This window comes from Pelophylax lessonae, assembly GCF_965119305.1.
Source record: "Pelophylax lessonae genome assembly, chromosome: 10".
NCBI lineage: Eukaryota > Metazoa > Chordata > Amphibia > Anura > Ranidae > Pelophylax > Pelophylax lessonae.
In genome coordinates, this window is record NC_138777.1 from 97,321,310 (window position 1) to 97,344,733 (window position 23,424).

Below are 23,424 nucleotides of genomic sequence, written 5' to 3' on the forward strand. Positions count from 1 at the left end.
TAAACACAATAGTCCATTCAGTTCAACCTGTGTAGGTGTGTGTGTGTCAGGGCCTAAGATGCTTGCTCAGAACTGACACATCTGTAAATCCTGGCAGCTGTTTTTTTTTTTTTTTTTTTGTTGCTCACAAATATCAACAGAGATCAGATCTTGTTGTAGCTTCTATCCTTGTGACTTGCTACAAAGTTACAATGCTGCAGTCTGATCACCAGATGCTTTCTCCTCCCTGCTGCAGACTATTGACACAGTTTCAGCCTAGGCCAAAGTCATTGGACTAGAACTAAAGGAAACTGTATACCTGAAACTGTATATCTGTTTTTGGGGTGGCCTAATTCCCTAATAAAATATGACTTCCTTTGGTGCTTTGTTGCAATCCATTAAAATGAAGGCAGAATGAGCTTTTTCAGTGCCCAGTTTAAACCTGTGAATGTCCCCGATGTCAGGGAGTATATCTTATCTTCACTAGAATGATGTACATACTTTACAGTGCTCATCTATTTGTTTTTCATTGTGGGAACAATTTTCTTCCTATTTTTCATGAGAAACTTAATGATTGGTAGTCAAGTTTTCTTGAATTGAGGCGTTTCTGTAGAATTTTAATTGTAGCAATCAGATTAAATTTTTTTAATGTAGGTTATTGATACCAGCATTTACAGAGTATATTTCCTTTTGTGAAGTGAAATAACATATATAGTGCCTCAGTCATAACACACAGCTTGTATTTTCATGACTACCCACTGATGATTTAATATTATGAAGCCCTATGGGGAATCACATGCTCATTTGAGACTCTAGTTACTTTCCAGTAAGCATAGCATCTGTTTGAACATTTTTTTCCTTCTGCTTCTGATAGGAGTCTTGGCTGAAATGAATGCTTTACTATATTGTACAGCATTCATTTCAGCTCAGACTCCTATCTGAAGCAGAACTAGGAACAAGTATGTAAAAGCAAATACGTTTCCAGTGGCAGCATATAAATGTTTTTTTTATTTCAGATACAGTACTTGTATAGCGCTGTCAGTTTACGCAGCGCTTTTACATTAACATCAGTCCCTGCCTCAAGGGGTTTACAATCGAAGGTCCCTAACTCACATTCATACATACACATACTAGAGCCAATTTAGACAGGATCCAGTTAACCTGTCTTTTGGAGTGTGGGAGTACCCGGAGGAAATCCACGCAGGCACAGGGAGAACATGCAAACTCCAGGCATGTAATGTAGTGTTTGGGATTTGAACCAGTGACCCTTTTTTGCTGCCAACCACTACACCACTGTGCCGCCCGGTTTAGAAAATACCTTGAAGGGTAATTTAAATTGGATAATGTGGTAGTTTCCAAAAATGCAATTTTATTTGTAATTATGTTTGCCCTCAGTGTTCAAAATTGCCCTTGATGCTTGCTGTTTGGCCTAATTTACTTGGGCTTCAGCTTTTAGAACAACAAAGTAAACTGCAAGCTTTTATAAAGCTTTTAGCAAGCTTTTGAAAAAGTTTTGGCAGCTTTCTTGAAGCAATTTAATACACCCTTCAGCTTCTTTTTTGAAATGTGAAATGCAGATCTTAATCAGGGTATTGACCTATCCCTTTAACCACTTGCCTTCTGTGCACTTAAACACCCTTCCCATCCAGGCCAATTTTCAGCTTTCAGCGCTGTCATACTTTGACTGACAATTGCGCGGTCATGCTACACTGTACCCATATGAAATTTTTATCATTTTTTTCACACAAATAGAGCTTTCTTTTGGTGGTATGTAATCCTCTCTGGGTTTTTTATTTTTTACAAAAAAAAAGACAGAAAATTTTGAAAAAAAAAAAGTTTTTCTTATTTTCTGCGAGTAAATTTTGAAAATAAGTTTTTCTCCTTCACTGATGTGCGCTGATGAGGCTGCACTGATGGGCACTGATAGGCTGCACTGATGGGCACTGATAGGCTGCACTGATGGGCACTGATAGGCTGCACTGATAGGCTGCACTGATGGGCACTGATAGGCTGCACTGATGGGCACTGATAGGCTGCACTGATGGGCACTGATGAGGTGGCACTGAGAGGTGGCACTGCTGGGCACTGGCGGATGGCACTGATGGGCGGCACTGATGGGCGGCACTGATGGGCAGCACCATCAGTGCCCACACTCAGTGCCCATAGTGCTGCCAGTCAGTGCTCATCAGTGCCTAGATGAGCAGGCACTGATGGGCACTGACTGGCAGCACTATGGGCACTGATGGGGGGCACTGATGGCGGGCTCTGTGGGCACTGTTGGGGGCAATTTGTGTATGTTTTTTTACCTTGCAGTAATCAGGGCACTGGTGATCAGTGCCCTGATTACATGTCTCTGTGTCCCCGGCGCTGTGAGGCTCCCCCTCCTTCCTCACACTGCAGGCCCCGTGTGAGGAAGGAGCGCCGGCGATGAGAGATGACCTCATATGTTTACATATGAGATCATCTCTCATTGGATGGTCCGATCACGTGGTGAATGGCCGCTGTGATTGGCCATTCACCACGATCTGTGATCGGCTGTGTCGGCTGTGGCTGCTTCTGGGAGGCCGTTTAAAAACGGCCTCCCGAAAATTCCAGTCCGCGCTGCAGCCGTATATAGGCTGTAGCGCGGATGGGAGAAAGTTAAACAAGCTACTAGCAGGTTTCAACAGACTTTAACCAGTTCAATACAGGGCAATTTTCCCCCTTTTCTGCCCTGGCCAATTTTCAGCTTTTACCTTCATTGCACTTTGACAATTGCGTGGTCATGCAATACTGTACCCATATGAAGTTAATTTTTCACACAAATGGAGCTTTGTTTTGGTGGTAATAAATCACCACGGAGTTTATTTCTTGCTAAATAAACTACTGATGGCCCGGCTCATTTCTTGAGGCCCGAAAAAACCAGGACAGTACAAATTACCCCTTTTCGAAAGTGGACAGTCCAAGGCATTTAGTAAGAGGCATAGTGAGTTTTTTTTTTTTTTGAAGTTGTCATTTATTGTCACAATTTTTAGAAAAATTAAGAAATTAAAAAAAAAAAAAAATACATACTCTTACCAGTGCAGTACAGCGTTGTTGTGTAACTGGTGTTTTTTTTTTTTTTTTTACACACTGTACTCAGAGCAATAAAGTATTACCATAGTAACACTGTACTACTGAGGAAGAGATCAGGATTTTTTTTTTTTTACACGTTATCGCTTATACCAATGATTTTTTTTTTTTTTAAACAATTTTCGTACACAGACAGATATAGGAGAAACATTAACCAGTGCATGCCAAAAGATATAGCTGGCAGCATTAGTCACATCATGAGTGAGCACACAAGACACAAAAGTCATATTCCATGTCATGAAATGCCAGCTTTAACAGACATTTGCGTCTCTGCCATTCTGACCGTACATCATTTTTTTCTTAAGGTAACAAAACGGATACAAAGGAAGGGAACATAAAGGGGGGGTAGAGAGTGAGTACAGAGCCATATTCCCTACAGCTAGTATAAAGGGACCAATAGAACCACTTTTTGTTAAATTTCTCCTCTTTACCTCGCAAGGTTGCGGTAATACTCTCGATGGAGTAAATATCAGCTACTTTAGAGAGCCACAGCAAGATTGTATGGAGGGATTCCTGCTTCCACAGGGCTGGAATGCAGGCCTTTACTGCATTTAAAAGGTGGCCCAACATTATATTTTTGTATTTAGGTTTTGAGCTTAACCAAGAAGATATCTGGTCGAGTCAGAGCCCAAGTCGTAGTTTGTGAGCACCTTTATGGTGCCTTCCACCTGGGACCAAATATGCAACATGGTAGCTTCCGCCTTCCTCCAATGCCAACAGGTGTTCACAGCCATAGGGTAGATTTTCTTCAATAGAGACAGAAGCTTTTATACCAAGGCATGAGGACCTTATATCTCAGCTCTTGGTACTTACTGGCAAACTGTGGAGTAATGAGCAAATTAGAGGACATGATCCTACTGCTCAGCGGAAAGTGTGAGGCCCAGGTCCCTTTCCCATTTCTGTAGAAATCCAGGGATGAATCCCTCAGGAGGACATATTAGCAATTTATAGGCTTAATAATTGCTTGAAGCACAATCAGTGAGGCCGGGGGGGGGGGGGGTGACGCTGGGTTTCCCAACATTGGATAAAGCTGAGTAATCTCCCCTTCTGACCTGGAAAAATTGTGACTTTGTTGCACTACTTGAAGGGTTGCCCTTATAAGGGGATGGTGTCCTAAAATTCCCAGAGATTTTGGACGTAGCCATGGCAGGCATTATGAGATATCTGTTCAGGATTGTTCAGTCATTAACCATGCTTTGTGTCCCCCATCACTGCACCACTCGAGTACCCTGGCAAGATGGACTGCCTTGTAGTATTGAAGTGGGTCAGGGAGCGCAATTCCCCTATGTTTTGGCCATGACTAAATGTGAGTGAGACAAGCGTGGGTGCATTTTTGCCCAGACACATCTAATAAAGACACTGCACACTGGGGCCAGCCTAAAGTGATCTTGCAGGACTTAAAGCGGAAGTACAGCCTAATACCTTAAATTATCCCATGCAATCAGTTATGTAAGCTGAGTTCAGCCTTATGTGTCAAAATGAAAAAAATCCCAGTTTTTCTACCTTATTTTGCAGTATTCAGTGCTGTCACAGGATTTCAATTCCTCTGCCTGCTGAGTCCAAGAGCAGCAAGTGGGTGTGGTTACTAAAAGCTAGTGACATCATTTCCAGGGAGGGGCACTGTTCCTGTGTAGCCAGTGGGCTTATACAGGATGGGAGGAGAAGGAGGCTGGACACAGGGGGACTGTCGGTGTAGCTGGAAGTGCTCTGGGGTCTCCGCTCACAGTCTACATTGATCATATTTCTTTTATATATTGCACCGTTCACGTGACCTCGGTCTCTCTCTCGATCTCCATTTCGCTCTCGCTCGATCTCCATTTCGCTCTCGCTCGATCTCCATTTCGCTCTCGCTCAATCTCCATTTCGCTCTCGCTCGATCTCCATTTCGCTCTCGCTCGATCTCCATTTCACTCTCGCTCGATCTCCATTTCACTCTCGCTCGATCTCCATTTCTCTCAAAAAGCTGCTAGCCTAAACAAGGCTATGAAGACAGTAGAAGATCATGTTCTGTGAAGGATAGGAGGGATGGGGGTGGAGTTGGGCATGTTTAGGCATGCCTGTCTAAGAAATACCGAAAACCTTTCAGGAAGTGAAAGACAGCTTAGCAAATTAAGATAAAAGGGGGAAGCGTTGTCAGTGAAGAACAGGAAGAAGCTGTTTTTCTAGTTTAGATAACACTGTCTAAGCTACACAAGCAGCTAAACAGAAAATGAAAAATATCAAATATAAAGATATTTCACATACTATTAATAGGAACAGTTTCCCTTTTAATTTTCTGACTAAAGTTCCACTTAAAGCAGAACCTGGAATTTTAGTCAGAAAATTAAATCCTGCTGGATCACTTCAGCCTAAATATTTACTGCTGTTCAGGGTCTCTGGGCTTCGGGTAATTTACAGCACATGCTAATTTTGGTAGCATAATTATAAATGTGGAATGCATGTTTTTTTGCTGAAGAACATTATTTTTTATCAAGTTGTTATAAATTTTCGCTTTAAAGTGGAATTTCAGTTTAAAATGAAATTCTCTATATCTACTTGCAGTGGAGGAAGCTGTGTGCAGGAGACAGGCGACAACGGCTGGGAAGTGACATCACCCATGGTTTTACTATTGGGCTTCCATTGTCGGCTGCCTCTTCTGCACCCGCCTACACAGAGAAGCTGACAGCTCAGCGTGGGACTGGACCGGAGCGGCTTCAGAAAAGGTATGTATAGCGATGTTTTGCTTTACAGGGCTAGATAGGTTAGTATTAGATTGTGGCTGCAAGTAGATTTAGAGATTTTAGTTTAAGGCTAAACTTCTACTTTAAGTCAAATTTATAAAAATCTAGTTTGCTGGCATGCTTTGTCTTTACTGCAACAAAACACTTACCTGCCTGCTCACAGTCCTCCATACAGGGTACACCGAGATGCACATATGCAGCTTGGCTATTATTTCTGGCACAGTGACAGCATGCCGGGATGACCAACGTTAGTTGCATCATCCCGTGCTTGCCAATCAAGAAGGCTGAATTCCAGCACCCAAAAGAAGCCTAGGAGATGCCGGAATGGGTGGGGGACCTTTATAATATCTAATCCTTGGAGAAGAGATTAGTATTTGCCACTGTAGCTCTGCTGCTTTAACACTGGTAGGGGTGCTTGCAATAGTCGACTTGTGTTCATTTATGTAAGGGCTGATTCACAGTGTGTGCATAACAGACATTTTACTGCATTGTAAAATGGCATCGCAAGGACACTCGGGAAGTAGTGGTTTCCTATGTTTCTCATTCACACTGCAACTAAGCCGAGGGCTACGCTGCAGCGTTCAGCAATAAAATGCAGGTATGCTGCATTTTATCATAGTGCACTGTACAGAACGGAATGGCACTACTGTACAGTGCCATTAATGAAGTGTACGTTTTGCACATTTTGAATAAAGTTTGTACAAAAACAAAGGGAGCAGTGTGATGTGTACCACACTGCCCTCTACTACAGCCAGCAACAGACAGCTGCTGGAGTAGTAAACCCCTCGGGAGCTGTTTGTTGTAGTGTGAACCCAGCCTGAAATCTTTATCCCAAAAGGGAAAAAAAAATAAACTGTTGGTATACCTGCTTAATAAGTGTTTCCAGGAGTGGCTGGAAAAAAGCGTAACTAAGTCTACAATACTTATGTGGTGCAACGCAAAACACCAGCTTCTTCTTCATTACTTCTTCCTGATGTTGGGTCTTCTGCCATCTTGATTGGTTGGCGGGGGGTGATCTAACTCCCATGCATGTGTGGTAGTGCATTCATCCTGGCACAGACACCATGCTGGTAACATAAACTGAGCTGCACATGCACAGCTCAGTGTACATCCTACAGAAAACTGCAAGCAGACAGGTAAGGTTTCTTTGTTATTGCAGAAGTGATAGTGCATGTCTATAATGCAGTGAAGAGTCTGCCTGCTTGTACGTTTTTTTTATTTTTTTAAAGACATTAGTTCCCCTTTAATTTCTTATTCAAGTCCATCTAAATCTGATAGTGCACCTAACATAACCCTATTCACGGTTTACAATACTGCCGCCCAACGGTGCTCCACTGCTCCTACAGTGGAATGGAGACAGCAAGACAACCCAAGGCGGAAATGTGTCACTGACCTGCTCACCAGGCACCAAGCAAATGCAGCTGCCACATTTAAGGATTAGTTGTCTGCAATAGATTACATTTTTCTGGGTTTAATACTGTTTTCTTATGTATCAGATGGAATCTTGGTGATTTGGCTGTTGGCTTTAAATTTTTTGTGTCTTCTTTTTTTTTTTTTTGCAACCCATAGCGAATTCTGGAGCCTGAAGATTTTTTGGATGACCTGGATGATGAAGATTATGAAGAAGATACTCCAAAAAGACGTGGGAAGGGTAAAGCCAAAGTAAGAGTCACCAGCATTATTGCTGATTTTGTTTTAACCATAATTCTATTTATTTTAGTATTATGAAAAAACTAAGGCAGAGTTGTGAGGTGAGTTCTGCTATAAAAAAAAAAGGATAGCCCCTTGGGGAAACCTAGTACACATTGAATGCATATTATAATTTCAACACTGTTATCAAAGCACGTTTTCAGTTTTAAGTGTTTTTTATTTTTTTTCTTCATTGACCTTAACCTTATCCAAGCACATCAAGGAAACCTGCCACTAAAACTTCCATGGTGTAATCTGCTTTAGGGATAGTTTTTGAGGTCAGGGCTGCTTAAGGAAACTCTATTTTACATTTTGTTTTTGAGCTTAAGTGCCGGGTCACACTTATGCGATGCGGGAAGGCTGCGAATTCGCAGCCTGTTCCCGCATCGCAAACGCACCCCCGGCAGTTCACACTGCCATATGCGATACGCTGGGGGTGGTGTCAATGAAATCTTAACGACACCCCCAGTTTGATCGCATATCGCAGTGCGATCTTTACAGTTCGCACAGGATCGGATCGCACAAGTGTGAACCACTGTGCGATCCGATCCTGAGGCGGCTGAAAAAAAGGGTCATGTGCGACTTTTGTGCGGGTGCAGTGCGAATTTAGCCATACAAAGTGTATGGCTGAATTCGCACCGCACAGCCGATCGCATGTAATGAAGGAGCAGTGCGCTCCGATATTACATGCGATCGCTGCAGCCGCAAGAGTGTGAACCGGCACTAAAGTCTAATTCTGATGGTGTGCAAAGAAATCTGCACATTGAGATTAAATTTGAACAGTTAAGCCAAAATATTATGGAGTTTTGTGTACAACATTTTTGCTTAGTTAGAACATCCTTTATCAAGTCTTTCTTTTTTTTTTTTTTTTTTTTCTAGGGAAAAGGTTTAGGTGGTGCCAGGAAGAAGCTGGATGCAGCTGCACTGGATGACAGGGACAAGCCATACGCCTGTGACAGTGAGTCAATTTCCTGTGGATTCTATTATTTAATTTTTTATGTTAACTTGTCCAGTCACTTGCTCTGTGGTATAGTTCACTTTTTGATTGTTCTGTGTTTCAGATACCACCTTCTTTGCCAGATATTTTTCTTTTTTTACAGGGCATGTAAATCTTTTTTTATTGGGCTTTCTTCTTTAAGGGGTTATATCAGAATCATAGGAAAATTTGGAATATCCGCCCCCCCCCCCCCTCCTTATTAATTTTAACAGTCTTTGTCAATATGAAGATCAGTACTTAATTACTGCATCTTATACAATAATTGCCTTTTATTAACCCATTAAATATAGTATATCTACATGGTTTAAAACTGATTTTAAAGTGAACCTGCGTTGTGCTCATGCAGGGCAAATCAACAGGTTCACTTCGCAAACACTTTACCTGGTTACATATAATTCCTTTCCATTGCCCCTCGCTCCATTTGCCTATGGGAGTGCAGAGAAGCAGCTTTGTGTGAGCTCCAGTTCTCCTAGCCCTCACATGACAAAAGTGGTGCCTTATGAGTGGTCATTCAGGCTTCTAGTGCTGCTCTTGTCTAAAAGTAAAGGGTAAGTCATTTCCCCTGGCAGGGGAGAATCAAAAAGGGAAATATAATCAATGGGGAGTTTAGCAGACCTATTGCTCTGCGCTACATGGGAAAAGTTCAAATTCACCTTAAAAGCTCTATCTGGTAATAGATTGTGCTTTACAAGGAAGAGTTTCTCTTGTCATTTGTGCAAGCACAATGCCATTATAAAATGATACAGTAAAGCACAAATTGTCAAATTCATCATTTCATACAAGTAGTATGATTTCTCAATAGGTCTTCTGGACTTTTCTTTCTCCTTAATTTGACCTGACCTAATTTATATGGATGGTTTAGTAATAGCATGACTTAATAAAACATACATGACATGTTAAAAAGGTCATATTTGGAATGTGACTCAATCATGCTTATTTTTGCCACTACAGGTGATCTCTTTAGATACAGAAAGGAAACTGTCACTTTAACAGTTGGACAATTATATAGGTTTAATAAAGCAGTCAATTAAGTAAAGCAACATTTAACATGTAATAGTAACGGAAAACTGATTTCATTTTGCTCTAATCAGATCAGTCCAACCACTTTTTAATGGTTCATGCAATTTTTTTTTTTTGGTGGTTTTGCCTGTTAAAGTCTTTTTTCAACAAGTGTCATTGTTCTTTGCTCTTAAAGTGTTGCTAAAGGCAGAACTTTTTGTTTTCATTTTTAGATACAGTAAGAGAGGTTTATAACTCCTGCCGGTGATTTGCTGTCTGTATCCCATCGGCGAGATTTTTATTTACTTCCTTTCCCATACCAAAAATAGGAAGTGAGAATATACCTCCAAAGTGAGGTAATCCTGGGGTGTCACCAGAACTAGGGTCCTCGTTGGAAGATTTTCCCTCTATTACTGTTCTAATGCCAACCCAAAATTTGGGATTTTCTTTTACATTCACTTTCAATAATGAAAAACAGGACAAATAGGGTGAATCTCCCGCACAGGGGCACAGACAGCAGTACGCATGACGAGTGCTAATCCCTCTCTGCTCTATCCAAAACTAAAAAACTTTAGCTTTAGTGACACTTTTAGCATAGCACAACATATAAAATGGGTAATAGCATGATGTGATTTCCTAGCAATAGCCATTGTGATTATTGAATGAACAGGAGAGCAGCCAAATTGTTAGAGTGAAATTATTTCCTTTCTGCTTAATTTCTCTATTTCTGCGATGATCGTTTATTTTTTTTATTTGGAGGCTTTGAAAAATAAGCAAATTTTTTATATATATATATATATATATATATATATATATATATATATATATATATATATATATATATATATATATATATATATATAAATATATATATATATATATAAATATATAAATGTGAATATCTGATGGGATACTATTACCTAGGGAATATGTTTTACAGCCCTGTGCCATGCATGTTTTCTTTGTAGTAAAGGAACTTGTTTTATGTTAGCAAAATGTTTTCCAGCATGCTTCCTGTCCAATAAATACCAGTGGCCTATTTTGTAACAATGAAATGGGTTCTCTGGGGATCTGTTAATGTTGTATGTTCTATGAATCATTTATCTTAGGAAGCAATCAAATGACTGTCTTTGTGCTCAAGTTCCTTAATTGATTTTGTTAAGTTAAATTAAAATTGACAATTCACTGTGCTTTTTATGTCAATTTAGTTTAAAGACCGATCAACCTCAAAATTTAATTTAAAACATTTAATCTCAGTGATTGTTTATTTTCATGCTTTAACTTCCAATCTTGCTGTTTACCCAAAAAAGTGTTTTTACATTGTGCTGTCACTGAGCCTATTAAACTGTTTTTGGTCTAATTTGGCAATAAATCAATAAGCCAAAAACTGGAACCCACTGCCAATCAGTATCCCTGTACAGCTTGCTGGTTGCTTAATGGTCCATATGTTTGGCTCCAGCATCCACCAGCTGTTTTTTTCAGATTTGACTGTGTTGATGGCCAATATATTATGATGATTTAGCTGTCTAACGCAATCATCCACTGATATATGGGTTTCTTATGTCTGCCATTCAAAGTTTGTTTTTCAAGAAGTACAGTGCCAATTATTTTCCTTAGGGATAATCCACGCTATATGTTGTGACAGACGTTTTACAATTGTTTCTATGTGTCCCATTTACACTTCAACACAGCCTAGTGCTGCGCTAAAATGCAGACATGCTGCTTTTTGTGCAGCGCACCATACTGAACCGCACTGCAATATAAGGCAGCGCAGCCCATTCCGCTGCCCTACTGAAGTGAAGTGTACGTGTTGTGCGCTTTACATAAAGTTTATAAAAAAAAGCAGTGTGATGTGCTGAATCAAACATCACGCTCCCTTGTACAGTGGCTGGATTGGTGAATCACTCTTGTTGTTCTGCATTGCAATGTGAATACCGTCTGATACATGTAATATTTAGTAAACCACAGTTGTGGGAATAATTTGTACTACTGTAGTATCAATTTAAGTGGACCATAGACATGAAATGAGTCACCTAATCTAGCCACTATTGGGCAAGGATCTTATCTGTTAGATTGCCATTGCCACCCCATGCTCCCTGTATATGTTATACTTGTAGTATATTGCCGCACTTCAGCATACAATGGGGGACATTTATCAAGCATATTAGGGACACATTTAAACAAGCTGTGTGTCAGTTAATGAACTATTTGATAGTTTTTTTTTTTTGTTTATTTGCAACAACTAGGCTTAAAATCATGACACCAAACTGCGGCAGCTTTGCACAGGTCTGCAAGGAAATTACCACTAGAGATTAGAGATTTTTCTCAAGATGAACAATTCACTGAAAACAGACTCCCAATTAAAAAATGGCCCTGGATGGTTATTCTATAGCAGTGCTCAGGGGGGATTTATGAATGAAGCTGCCCAAATATAATACATCTGTCCCATATTTGCCACAAATTCAACTTACTGCTATGTACCCCAGTGTGCTATTGTTATATCTATTTAATATTTCTGTAAGATGTTTGGTAAATTCTGCTGTACACGGAGTCTTTTTTTTTTTTAGTTTAATATTTTGCTTCTCACAATTGCTTTGTATTTTATGTACACCTCTGCTGTGTGTCAGAGGTTTACAGTGTGAAACAGGAACTCCTATCTGTGCCCAAACATCCAGAAACCAATGAGATACATATAACAGCTGCGAAACCCAGGGCACCATCTGTGCTAAAGCACGCAGCTGTATGAAAATCTGTCACATTGAACCGTAAGGAGGCTTCAAATTGCCAAATATAAATAAGCATTTATATGTGGTTTTTCTCATTTTTATATTACCATTGTTTGCTTTTTTTTTGGAATTTAAATTACTCTATAGTCTCCTGACTATTTATTCCTGACTGATTATTGGAATTTGTAAAATGAGAATTCTAGCAATATAAAATTAAAATCTTTGTTTCTCAACCCACATACATTTAGACAATAGGATTTCTTTATTGTACACTACGGGACACAGAGCAGCCATATTAATTACTATCTGGGTTAAACGCCACATATAGGTGAATGGACACTGGCATCCATAAAGACAGGAAGTCCCCCTCTATATAACCCCTCCCATACTGGAAGTACCTTATTTATTTATTTTTTTTACCAGTGTCTTAGAGGTGATGGTCATGGTTGGAGAAACTCTCCATATTTTTAGAGTAAAGCTGGATACACACTATCCAACTTTTGTGGTTAGATTTCCTTCAGATTTACCTTTTCTATGTAGTAGAAGGGCCTGCCAGATTGCATACAAATTGAAAGTGTTTAGGTTTGACCTCATATTATATGGTTTTGGTAAGTCTAAAGGAAAAAGTCTTCAGAAAATCTTATAGTGTGTATGGCCCATTAGAAGAAAAAAGATTATACTATGATCCTGGTTAGGATCTCTGGATCCAAGTGGATTGGCAATCAGATCCATCCAAAAGTGGAAGACTAAAAGGGTGGTATCTGAGCCTCGGTAAAACGAAACAAGATATTGCCTGTAATGCGACCCTCTTGGGCGCTGGACCCTTGGTAAGACTAACTCCAAAGGCTTTCTGGTAGAGTGCCCTACAGGTCCAAGGGAGTGGCCCCAAAAATGTGGGGGACTCGGTCCTTGAAGGTCGACAAGTGACAGAACCCACCGTGATGGGTGAAGATGGGATACTAGTTATTGGCAGAATCCTGCGGCGGGAATGGTAAGTTCATTTTTATTATGATGCACTGTTACCTTCTAACTTAACAGATACCAGGTGGCATGTTATATGCCTCCACTAGAGGCAGTATGTGTATTCAGTTGTGGCCTGCGTACCTTGAATGCTTGGAAGCCTTTTTTCTGCTCTCAACCCCCCTGATGCTTGGAACCGGGAGGGGACCTGTCCGTGAAGCGTTGGCATGCACATAGCACGCTGCACATGCGCTGTAAGGGCCGGAGATGGCGTGGCGTTTGAGGAGTTTTAGTTGAGGATTGTGCAGAGGATGTGAAAGAAGTAGCTGTAAATGGCTTAGAAGAAGGCCAAGCAGAGGATTCCACTTCTGGGGAGTCAGGGTCTGAGGAGCCATTCTCTGCCACTCAATCCCAGAGATTAATTCAGTCTCTCTGAAAGAGAGACTAGTTTTAAATTACCTAACTGAGAGATTTCTCAAGTCTTTTCCCTCATTGGTCTTGTTGCGCCATCCTAAAAATTCTTAGGCTTTTCCCTTATATCTATTATCCTGAAATTTTTATTCCTCCCAAAAGGGTTTCTTTGTATCCTATGGAGGAAAAATTCACAAGAAAATGGAGTATGCCTACAGTGGATGCTGCTATTTCTTCTGTAAACAGAAATGTCCTGTAGATAATGCCCAGGTTTTTAAAGATCCAGCTGATAAAAAATTGTAATCTTTAGTAAAAGCTTCCTTTGCTATTTATTGCAGGGTCTGCAATGCAACCGGCAGCGGCAACTATAGGAGTTTGTCAGTCTTTGAAAGACCGCATTAAACGAGTGTCCAGGAGTTTTCCTTCCCAGGGAGAGTCTGCTGAAGATTTAGCAGATTTCCCTCAGGCTTTTTGTTTTGCAGTAGATGCTCTTAAGGACTCTAAACAGCAAATGTCACGGTTTGCTCTTCTGTCAGTTCATATGCTCAGAATCCTGTGGCTAAAAAGTTGGTCTGCGGAATTAATGTGTAAAAAATTGCTAGCTGGCTTTCCCTTTCATGAGAAGCGCCTATTTGGTTATGATCTTGACAAATACACTACCGTTAAAAAGTTTGGTGTCACTTACAAATGTCCCTATTTTTGAAAGAAAAGCACTGTTTTCTCAATGAAGATAACATTCATGAATTAATCAAATACAGTCTAGACATTGTTAATGTGGTAAATGACTATTCTAGCTGGAAACAGCTGATTTTAAATGGAATATCTACATAGGTGTACAAAGGCCCATTTCTTGCAACCATCACTACTGTGTTCTAATGGTACATTGTGTTAGCTAATTGTGTTGAAAGGCTAATTGATGATTACAAAACCCTTGCACAATTATGATATCACAGCTGAAAACTGTTGTGCTGATTAGAGAAGCTATAAAACTGGCCTTTCTTTGAGCTAGTTGAGTATCTGGAGCATCAGCATTTGTGAGTTCAATTATACTCTCAAAATAGCCAGAAAAAGAGAAATTTCTTCTGAAACTCGACAATCTATTCTTGTTCTGAGGAATAAAGGCTATTCAATGCGAGAAATTGCCAAGACACTAAAGATTTCCTACAAAGGTGTGTACTACTCCCTTAAGAAAATGGGCTCTAACCAGACTAGAAAGAGAAGTGGGAGGCCCCGGTGCACAACTAAGCAAGAGGACAGGTACATTAGTCTCTAGTTTGAGAAATAGACGCCTCACAGGTCCTCAGCTGGCAGCTTTAAAAAATGGTACCTGCAAAATGCCAGTCTTAACGTCCACAGTGAAGAGGCAACTCCAGGATGCTGGCCTTCTAGGTAGCGTGGCAAAGAAAAAGCCATATCTGAGACTGGCCAATAAAAGAAAAAGATTAAGATGGGCAAAAGAACACCCATTGGACAGAGGAAGATTGGAAAAAAGTGGTATGGACAGACAAATCTAAGTTTGAGGTCTATGGATCACTCCATTTTGCAACGCCATGCCATACCCTGTGGACAGCGCTTGATTGGAGTCAATTTCCTCCTACAACAGGACAATGACCCAAAACACACCTCCAAACTATGCAAGAACTATTTAGGGAAGAAGCAGTCAGCTGGTATTCTGTCTGTAATAGTGGACAGCGCAGTCAACAGATCTCAAACCTATTGAGCTGTTGTGGGAGCAGCTTGTCTGTATGGTACGCAAGAAGTGCCTATCAAGCCAATCCGACTTGTGGGAGATGCTTCAGGAAGCGTAAGGTGACATTTCTTTAGATTGCCTCAACAAATTGACAGCTAGAATTCCAAAGGTCTGCAAGGCTGTAATTACTGCAAATGGAGAATTATTTGATGAAAGCAGAGTTTAAAGGACAAAATTATTTAAATAAAAATCATTATTTCTAACCTCGTAAATGTCTTGACTATATTTTCTATTCATTTTGCCACTCATTTGATGAATTAAAATGTGAATTTTCATGGAAAACATGAAATTGTCTGGGTGACCCCAAACTTAGGAAACGGTAGTGTGTATCCAAAAGATTTGGGGGGGGGGGGGAGAGTGCGCTTCTACCAGTGAGAAGTAAACGTCCTTCTTTTAAGGTGTCTAACGCTTAGGTTCCCAGTACTTCTAATCCCAGGCAGTGTAGACGGCCTTAGCCATCTGGATCTAGAGCCAAGCCTTCAGGTCAAGGGTAGAAGAAACCCTGGGCTTAGAGTCCTACCAAGCCTAGCTCTAAATCTACCTTGTGAAGCAATGCCCACACTCGGGTTGGGGGAAGGCTGCTACAGTTATCGGAGGCCTGGGTGGAAATTCAGGGCAACTGGGTTATTCCCACAGTCTTGCAGGGGTACAAACTAGAAGTTCGGGTGTTTCCTCATCCTCGGGTTTGTAAGGTCAAACATACCTGCAGATCCTCTAAAAATAAACTTCTTTCTGGCTCTGGACCATCTGAGGTCTCAAGAAGTGATTACAGAAGTTCCAGACGACTGGAAAATCGGGTTTTTTTTTCTTAAACCTTTTCATAGTCCCCAAGCCAAACGGATGTGAGACACATACTGGATCTTAAAGCTCTAAACCAATTCTTAAACATTTGCACATTCTGAATGGAATCCATTCGCTCAGTCATTGCCTCTCTGCAAGGAGGAGATTTTCTAGCAGCTATAGACGTCAAGGATGTATACCTTCACATGCCAATTTTTCAGACCCATCAAAGGTTTTTGCGCTTTGCGGTGGAAGACCGTCATTTTCAGTTTGTAGCCTTGCTCTTCGTGCTAGCCACCGCTCGATGGAGTGCTCACACAAACCCTAGCTCTAGTATTGGCTATTCAAAGGTCTGAGGAAAGCAGTGGACGAGGATACCTGAACGAACTATTACTTGTAGACCGGTCGGCTTCTACTCTTTAAATCAAAATGTGTTCTGGGCAGTTCAGTTCTTACAACGTCTGGGTTAGATTCTAAATTTGGAAAATTTAGCTTTTTTCAGCTGGTTCAGAGTCTAGAGTATCTGGGTTTCCTTGTGGACACAGTACAGGCAAAGGTGTTTTTGCCACCAAGAAAGGTCGTAGCCCTGTAGTATCTAGTTCAGATCGTAAGTGTCCTTCTGTACGTCTTTGTATGAGGTTGCTAGGGAAGATGGTGTCCTCAATCGAAGCAGTTCCTTATGCCCAATTCCACGCCAGACCTTTACAGAACAACATTCTTTCAGCCTGGAGCAAAAAGATCCAGGCCCTAGATTGCCGCATGTCTCTAGTACCAAGGGTACGTCAGAGTCTAGGTTGGTGTTTGGCAACCATGAAGTTGGAGAGCGGGAGATCCTTTCTTCCAGTAGTCTGGAAGGTGGTGACTACAGATGCCAGTCTCTCCGGCTGGGGAGCATTTCTGGAGTAAGTCACTGTCCAAGGGAAATGGTCCTGGTTAGAAAGAAGCTTCCCCATCAATATCCTGGAAATCTGAGCGGTTTGTCTGGCATTAAGGTACTGGACTCCCAGACTTCGGGGTTGCCCTGTCAGGGTACAATCTGACAATGCCATGGCTGTTGCCTATATCAACCAACAGGGGGCACCAAGAGTCAGTCACCCCAGAAGGAGGTGGGTTACATCCTATCCTGGGCGGATAAATTTGTTCCATGCCTGTCAGTGGTTTTCATTCCAGGAATAGAAAACTAGCAGGCAGACTTTAAGTAGCCAGCAGATGTTTCCAGGGGAATGGTCCTTACAACCCGAGATCTATGCATTAATTTGTCAACGATTGCGGGTCCTGGACGTAGATCTGTTGGCATTCAGGTTCAACAACAAGTTGGACAAATTTGTGTTCAGAACCAGGGATCCGCTTGCAGTCGGAGTGGATGCCTTGGTGACTCCCTGGGAGTAGTTCCCCCGGTTCAGCTGCTGCCACGACTTTTGCGCAGGATTCAGGAAGAGGGGAAACCAGTAATCCTGGTGGCTCCAGCTTGGCCAAGGAGGATTTGGTACGCGAAAATTCTAAGGTTGGCGGTGGCAAGGCAATGGGCTCTCCCACTGCATCTGGATCTGCTTTCTAAGGATCTGATATTCCGCTCTGCTTTACAGTCTCTAAATTTGATGGTTTGGCTATTGAAGCCTGAATTTTGAGGGAGCGGAGTAGTATATTTGATCCTGCAGTCTCTACCGTGATAAACATTAGGAAACCAGTCTCTAGGGCATTTATTACAGAGCCTTGAAGTCTTACATTTCTTGGTGTGGTGTGAGGCCACAAAGTGGCATCCCTGTTTAATATATAATCGGGAGAATTCTAACCTTCTTGCAAGTACGGGTAGATATGAAGCTAGCCTTAGGCACTATTAAAAGTCAAATTTCAGCCTTGTCAGTCTTTTTTTTCCAAGACCGATTGCTTTGCATTCCTTGTTCCGAGCCTTTATACAAGGGGTGCTGCATATGCTTCCGCCAGTTAGGATACCGTTGTGTCCTTGGGATTGAAGTTTGGTCCTGGCGGTTCTGCAGAAACAGCCTTTTGAGCCCTTTCGGCATATTCCTCTGGTTCTTTTGGCCAGCAAGTTAGTCTTTTTGGTTGCAGTAAGAGTGTTCGAGTTAGCGGCTCTTTCTTTTAAGGAACCATTTTTGATCTTGCATCAAGATAGGATGTTTTTGTCCACACCCAGGGATTTTGCCCAAGGTGGTGTCCGCTTTTCATTTGAATTGGGACATTATACTGCCTGCCTTCTTTCCAAATCCTCAAACAGCAGAGGAAAAGTTGTTCCATTCTCTCGATGTAGTATGTGCATTTAAGGTCTGTTTGAATCCGCTCAGATTCGGAAGACCGACCTTTTTGTTTGTGCTGACAAAAGGGCCAAGGAAAAGGCAGGCAGCATCTAGGTCTACAATTTCTCAGTTGATTTGTCAGGTAATTATCCAGGTGTATGGAATAAAGGGGAAGGTTCCACCTTTTCCGGTAAAGGCACACTCTACCAAAAGAGTAGGTGCTTCTTGGGCAGTTCGCCTTCAAGCTTCTGTGGCTCAGATTTGCAGGGCCGTTACTTGGTCTTCAGTACATACGTTCACTAGATTCTTTCAGGTGGATGTTGGGACCTGGTAGGATTCTGCATTTGGCCGCAGTGTGCTGCAGGCAGCTATGTAGATCTTTTCGGCCTGATGGTGGTTTTTTCATATTTAGCGTCCCCCCCCCCCCCCCACCCCTCAAATGCATTGCTTTGGGACGTCCCACATAGTAATTATTATGGCTGCTCTGTGTTCCGTGATGTACGATAAAGAATATTTGGATTTTTCCTGCAGCTTACCTGTAAAGTCCTTTTCTTGGAGTACATAACAGAACAGAGAGGTCCCTCCCCTCTTGTCTGGGATGTTTATTGCTTGCTACAAAACTGGGGTACTTCCTGTATGGGAGGGGGTTATATATATAGGGGGGGACTTCCTGTCTTTTTGGTTGCCAGTGTCCATTCACCTATAGGTGGCGTATAACCCAGATAGTAAATATTATGGCTGCTCTGTGTCCTTTGATGTACTACAAAAAAAAGGATTTTAAAGGTAAGCTGTAAGAAAAATCAAATTTTTTTTTAAATAGCCGATTATAGATGGATATGACCCTTATCATTGATTGTCCTTCTAGGGTGTAGTAGGGTTAGCTGCAATGTTTATTTAGAAAAGGCATGGTTTGTTCACCTACTTATATGCTTATTTTTCCTCAATATTTTTCATTTCAGTTTAATCCATTAAAAAAACTTTCAGGATCAAAATCCAGTTACATTTGTTCATCTTTTATACTGTTTTTTTTTTTTTTGTTGTATTTTATTCAAATTTCCCTTGTTGCAAAACTAGAAGGGGAAAAAGATGCAGGATTAGTATAGCACTATGAGGCCTTGTTCACAAGAATGTACTACAGTGTGCACCCATGCGAGTCCCATTTTTATCCACATGGAGAAGCACAAATGTTTGTGCATCCCCATACAGGCAGGTCCATTTATGCCAATTGGGACATAGCGGCTGCACAAACACAGCCACTGCTTTCGTTTTGACAGCCGTGTGGATGCATGGCACCAAATGCAGATAGTGCGCATTCTAGGCCATGCAAGCAAGGCTGTCAAAGTGGAAGCCGCAGCGGCTGTGTCTCATTTGACATGAATGAGCCTGCCTGCTTGGGAATGCACGAACATCTGTGCATCCTCATGCAGGCAAACATGGCACTCGCATGGGTGTACACTGTAGCACATCCATGTGAACGAGCACTTATGGTGGCAGACATGGCTATTCATAATACAAGCCTGTTCCTCCTTATAGATATGCCAGTTTTGTGCCAGTGTACCAATTAATTTACTTTTTTAGGTTTTACAACCATTCAGGGCTGCTTATCTGTCCAAAGTCATTTCCATGGTTTCCTAATTTTCCAGCCTGTTGGCTGTGGGGCATACTGTCACAAATCTTTTAAACCAAGAAGTTAGATAAACTGATTCACTTTGCAGTTTCTTTGTAAGGTACAAGTCGCATGATCACTTTGAAGTGCAATCAATCTAACAATTTTTCTAACGGTAAATAAAGATTAAACAATTGTTCCTCTTTCGTTCATTGATGGACACAGCTCCTGATATTCTTAACCATTGGGTTTTACTGCCCCCCACGGGAGTAGGAAACTAGGCAGAAAAAAAGTCTGGCTACGCCCATGGGCAGTCCCAGGGGGGTAAACTCCCTCTCTCTGCTATAGGCACTCAGTTTTTTTCTGCCTAGTCAGGATTAAGGACCTAGTTCCTTGCTGGGATCTTTGGTCCTAGCAAATTTTTTTTATTTATTTTTTTTTTAGATAGAAAATTTTTCACCTGGATTTTTCCTGTGAGATCTAAAATCAATTGCTGGACTGGGCGACAGGCTGGATAATCTAGATCCAGTGGTCACCCCAGTCTGGCCAGCGAGCACGTGCGCGCTGACCTCAGCTCCGAGCTAGGTCTGCCACGACATAGCCACACTGGACAGGGGCTGGCCTGCGAGTTATAAGCCTCGCATACGAGCGGGTCTCAGGTTAAATCGCAGCATTCCTCCTGGCTGACAGCCCCCCATTTAGATGGAGAGGGGTTCTCTCTGGAGTGGTGTTCGCCTGTTTCCTGGTATGGAATAGCGAGAGTAGCTGTCCCCCCCCCCCTCTCCCCCTGGAGGGTTTTGGCTTGGATATAGGTCCGTACTTGGTACAGTCGACCCTGGGGTTCCCCTCCTTCCCATCGGGCACCCCCCTTTCCAGTGTCCCTGATCCTGCCCCCCCTCCCTACCCAGATATGCTGAGGCTGTTTGGGTGGTGTGGTCCACCTCCTAGGGTGGGGGCAGGAAGCTAGCTGGTGATTGGGGGGGGGGGGCGCCGTCGGCAACCGATTGACCAAATGTGCGGGGGGGGGGGCGGTAGTAGTACCTGGGGGGGCTCCTGCTTGGGCCCCCTGTCCTGCCCAGATCTGTCTTTGAGGCCTGGGTTCCCTCCTGGGTCCTTGTAAGCCCTGTGATGCCACCATTTTGTTGTAGCCTGTGTGTTTCTATATACGGCAGCCATGTTTGTGTAGTCTAGCGGCCATTTTGCTTTAGGTTGCCTTTGAAAATAGCGGCGGCCATTACAGTGGATCCCTGTGGGCTGCGATTTCGGCGGTGGGAACCCCTCCTCATCCCCCGGTGCTGACTCCTGGATACTTTCACTTCCTGATTGCCATAAGTGTAGTGCAGATTTTCCTGGTGGCTGCAGATCCCTGTTTCTGCTGGGTGGTGAGTCTGGTGGGGTCCTCTCCCTCCCTGCTAAAGATCGCTTAGTGCATGTGCCGGACGACCGGGTGGTGCTGCCAGCGCAGTGGGGGTTGTCCCTTTTTACAGTGTTTTTACACTTATTGTGGGGTCCCCCTGGTGACTCATGGAGTCTTTGGAGCACATCTCCCCACCTGATCCCCTATCTGAGGCTGCCGGGCCCTCCGGGTCCCGACCATCACTTAATCCACTGGAGTCCTTTGTGTCCTTGGTGGAGGTGGCTTTCAGGCAACAGGCTGGCAAAAAGCGCCCCCGGACGTGGGTCACCCTGCTGGGTCTGCAACCTCGCACCCGGAATCTTTTGATAGTGAGGATGATTCCTTTACGTCTGCTGCAACCACGTACGAAAAGGCGCTGGTAGAGGCACTGATTAGATCTGTGCATGAGACCCTGAAGATATAGGATGCAGCGGTGACGAAGGCGCAGGTTGCCTTTTACACTCTCAAGCCATCCACAGTGGAAAAGGTGTTTCCTTTCCCTGCCTATTTTGAAAGAATTGTCACTAAGGAGTGGGGACGACCGAAGCATCCCTGTGGGGTCCCTAAGCACTTTACTAGGCGTTACCCCTATGAGGAGTCCATCCTTAATAAGTTGACTGTTTCACCAGTGGTGGACCCTACGGTCTCCAGATTAAACAAGGCAACCATGATTCCGGTTGTAGAGTCCTCGGCCTTTAAGGATCCGGCTGACAGGAAGGCAGAGACTGTGGCCCGCAATGTGTACACTCTGGCTGGTTCGCAATGAGGCCGGTATTCACCATTGCCCTGATGTCACAAACTCTGACCGAGTGGGCTAAGCTCTTACGCCATGACCTGGATTGAGAACCGCTCCCCCCTGCCTTTGCCGAGCTGGCAGGCCAGCTGGTCCAGGGGCTGCAGTTTATCTGTGATGCCTCTTTGGATGCGGCTCGGCTCTGTTTTGGTAGTGGTCCTTCGGCGTGTCAAGTCAAGTGCTGGTCTGCGGACCAGACTTCTAAAAAGGCCTTGACTGATCTTCCTTTTCAAGAAGACCTCCTGTTTGGAACTGCCCTAGATTACATCATTAAAGGTCTCACGGGGGGGGGGGGGAGGGGGGTGAGTACTTTTTTCTTCTGCAAGCTACTAAGGGCAAGGAGCCTCGTCATAGACGTGGGCCTTCCTTCTTGGCTCATAAGAAGCTTTTTTTCATCCCTCAGGGTCAACTGACAAGGGCTCGAAGCTTTTCAGCAAGCCGAGAGCCCTGGTGCAAGACAAATGGGTCCACAAAGTAATTCGGTCCAGCTACAAGATCGAGTTTCGCTGTCCTCCCCCGGCAAGGTTCTTTCCTTCCAGCGCCTGTCCCAGGACCGCTTGCAGGGCCTGTTTGGCACGGTACAAGACCTGTTACTTCAAGGGGTGATTGTCCCGGGTCCAACTCCAAGAACGTTTTCAGAGGTTTTACTCAAACCTGTTCACAGTTCCCAGGAAGGAAGGCAAAGTGCATCCAATCCTGGACATCCAAGGCGCTAAACTGCTTTGTGTGTGTGCAGAAATTCAGAATGGGGTCCATTTAAACGGTGGTGGCATCCCTCTATTGACATCAAGGATGCCTACCTTCACATTCCAAAATGTGCCAGTCACTAGCGTTTTCTCCACATTGCTGTGGGAGAGGAGCATTGTCAGCTTGTACCATTACCCTTTGGTCTCGCCTCTGCTCCTTTGGGTCTTCACAAAAAGTGTTAGCCCGGTGCTAGCCTTGTTACGCTGACAGGGGATCGCGGTACTGGTCTACTTGGATGATCTCCTCCTGTGAGCGGAGTCTCCTGCTCTGGTGGAAAACCTGGAGATCACAATGCAAACTCTGCGGGAGTTTGGCTACATTCTGAGTTTTCAGAAGTCTGCTCTGGTTCTCTCCATTAAGCTGGACTATCTGGGCCTGACTCTGGACTCGGCCTTAGCCAGAGTTCTCCTTCCTCTGGACAAACTCCAGAAATTACAGGCTGCAATTCGTCTCCTGCTGTCCAGCAGATGGTCATCCCTCCGGACTTGCATGCAGGTGCTGGGCC

The 23,424-nt window shown here is 43.1% G+C and overlaps 1 protein-coding gene across 2 annotated transcripts in view; it reads left to right on the top strand.

The window, feature by feature from the left end:
• The window catches only part of DPF2 (double PHD fingers 2), an 80,393-nt gene that overhangs the window by 23,633 nt on the left and 33,336 nt on the right, over nucleotides 1-23,424 (top strand). For both annotated transcript variants that reach the window (XM_082270933.1, XM_082270934.1), the window contains exons 5-6: nucleotides 7,380-7,472; nucleotides 8,379-8,457. In XM_082270933.1, coding sequence (XP_082127059.1) covers nucleotides 7,380-7,472; nucleotides 8,379-8,457 — 172 coding nt within the window. The remainder of the gene's footprint in view (nucleotides 1-7,379; nucleotides 7,473-8,378; nucleotides 8,458-23,424) is intronic.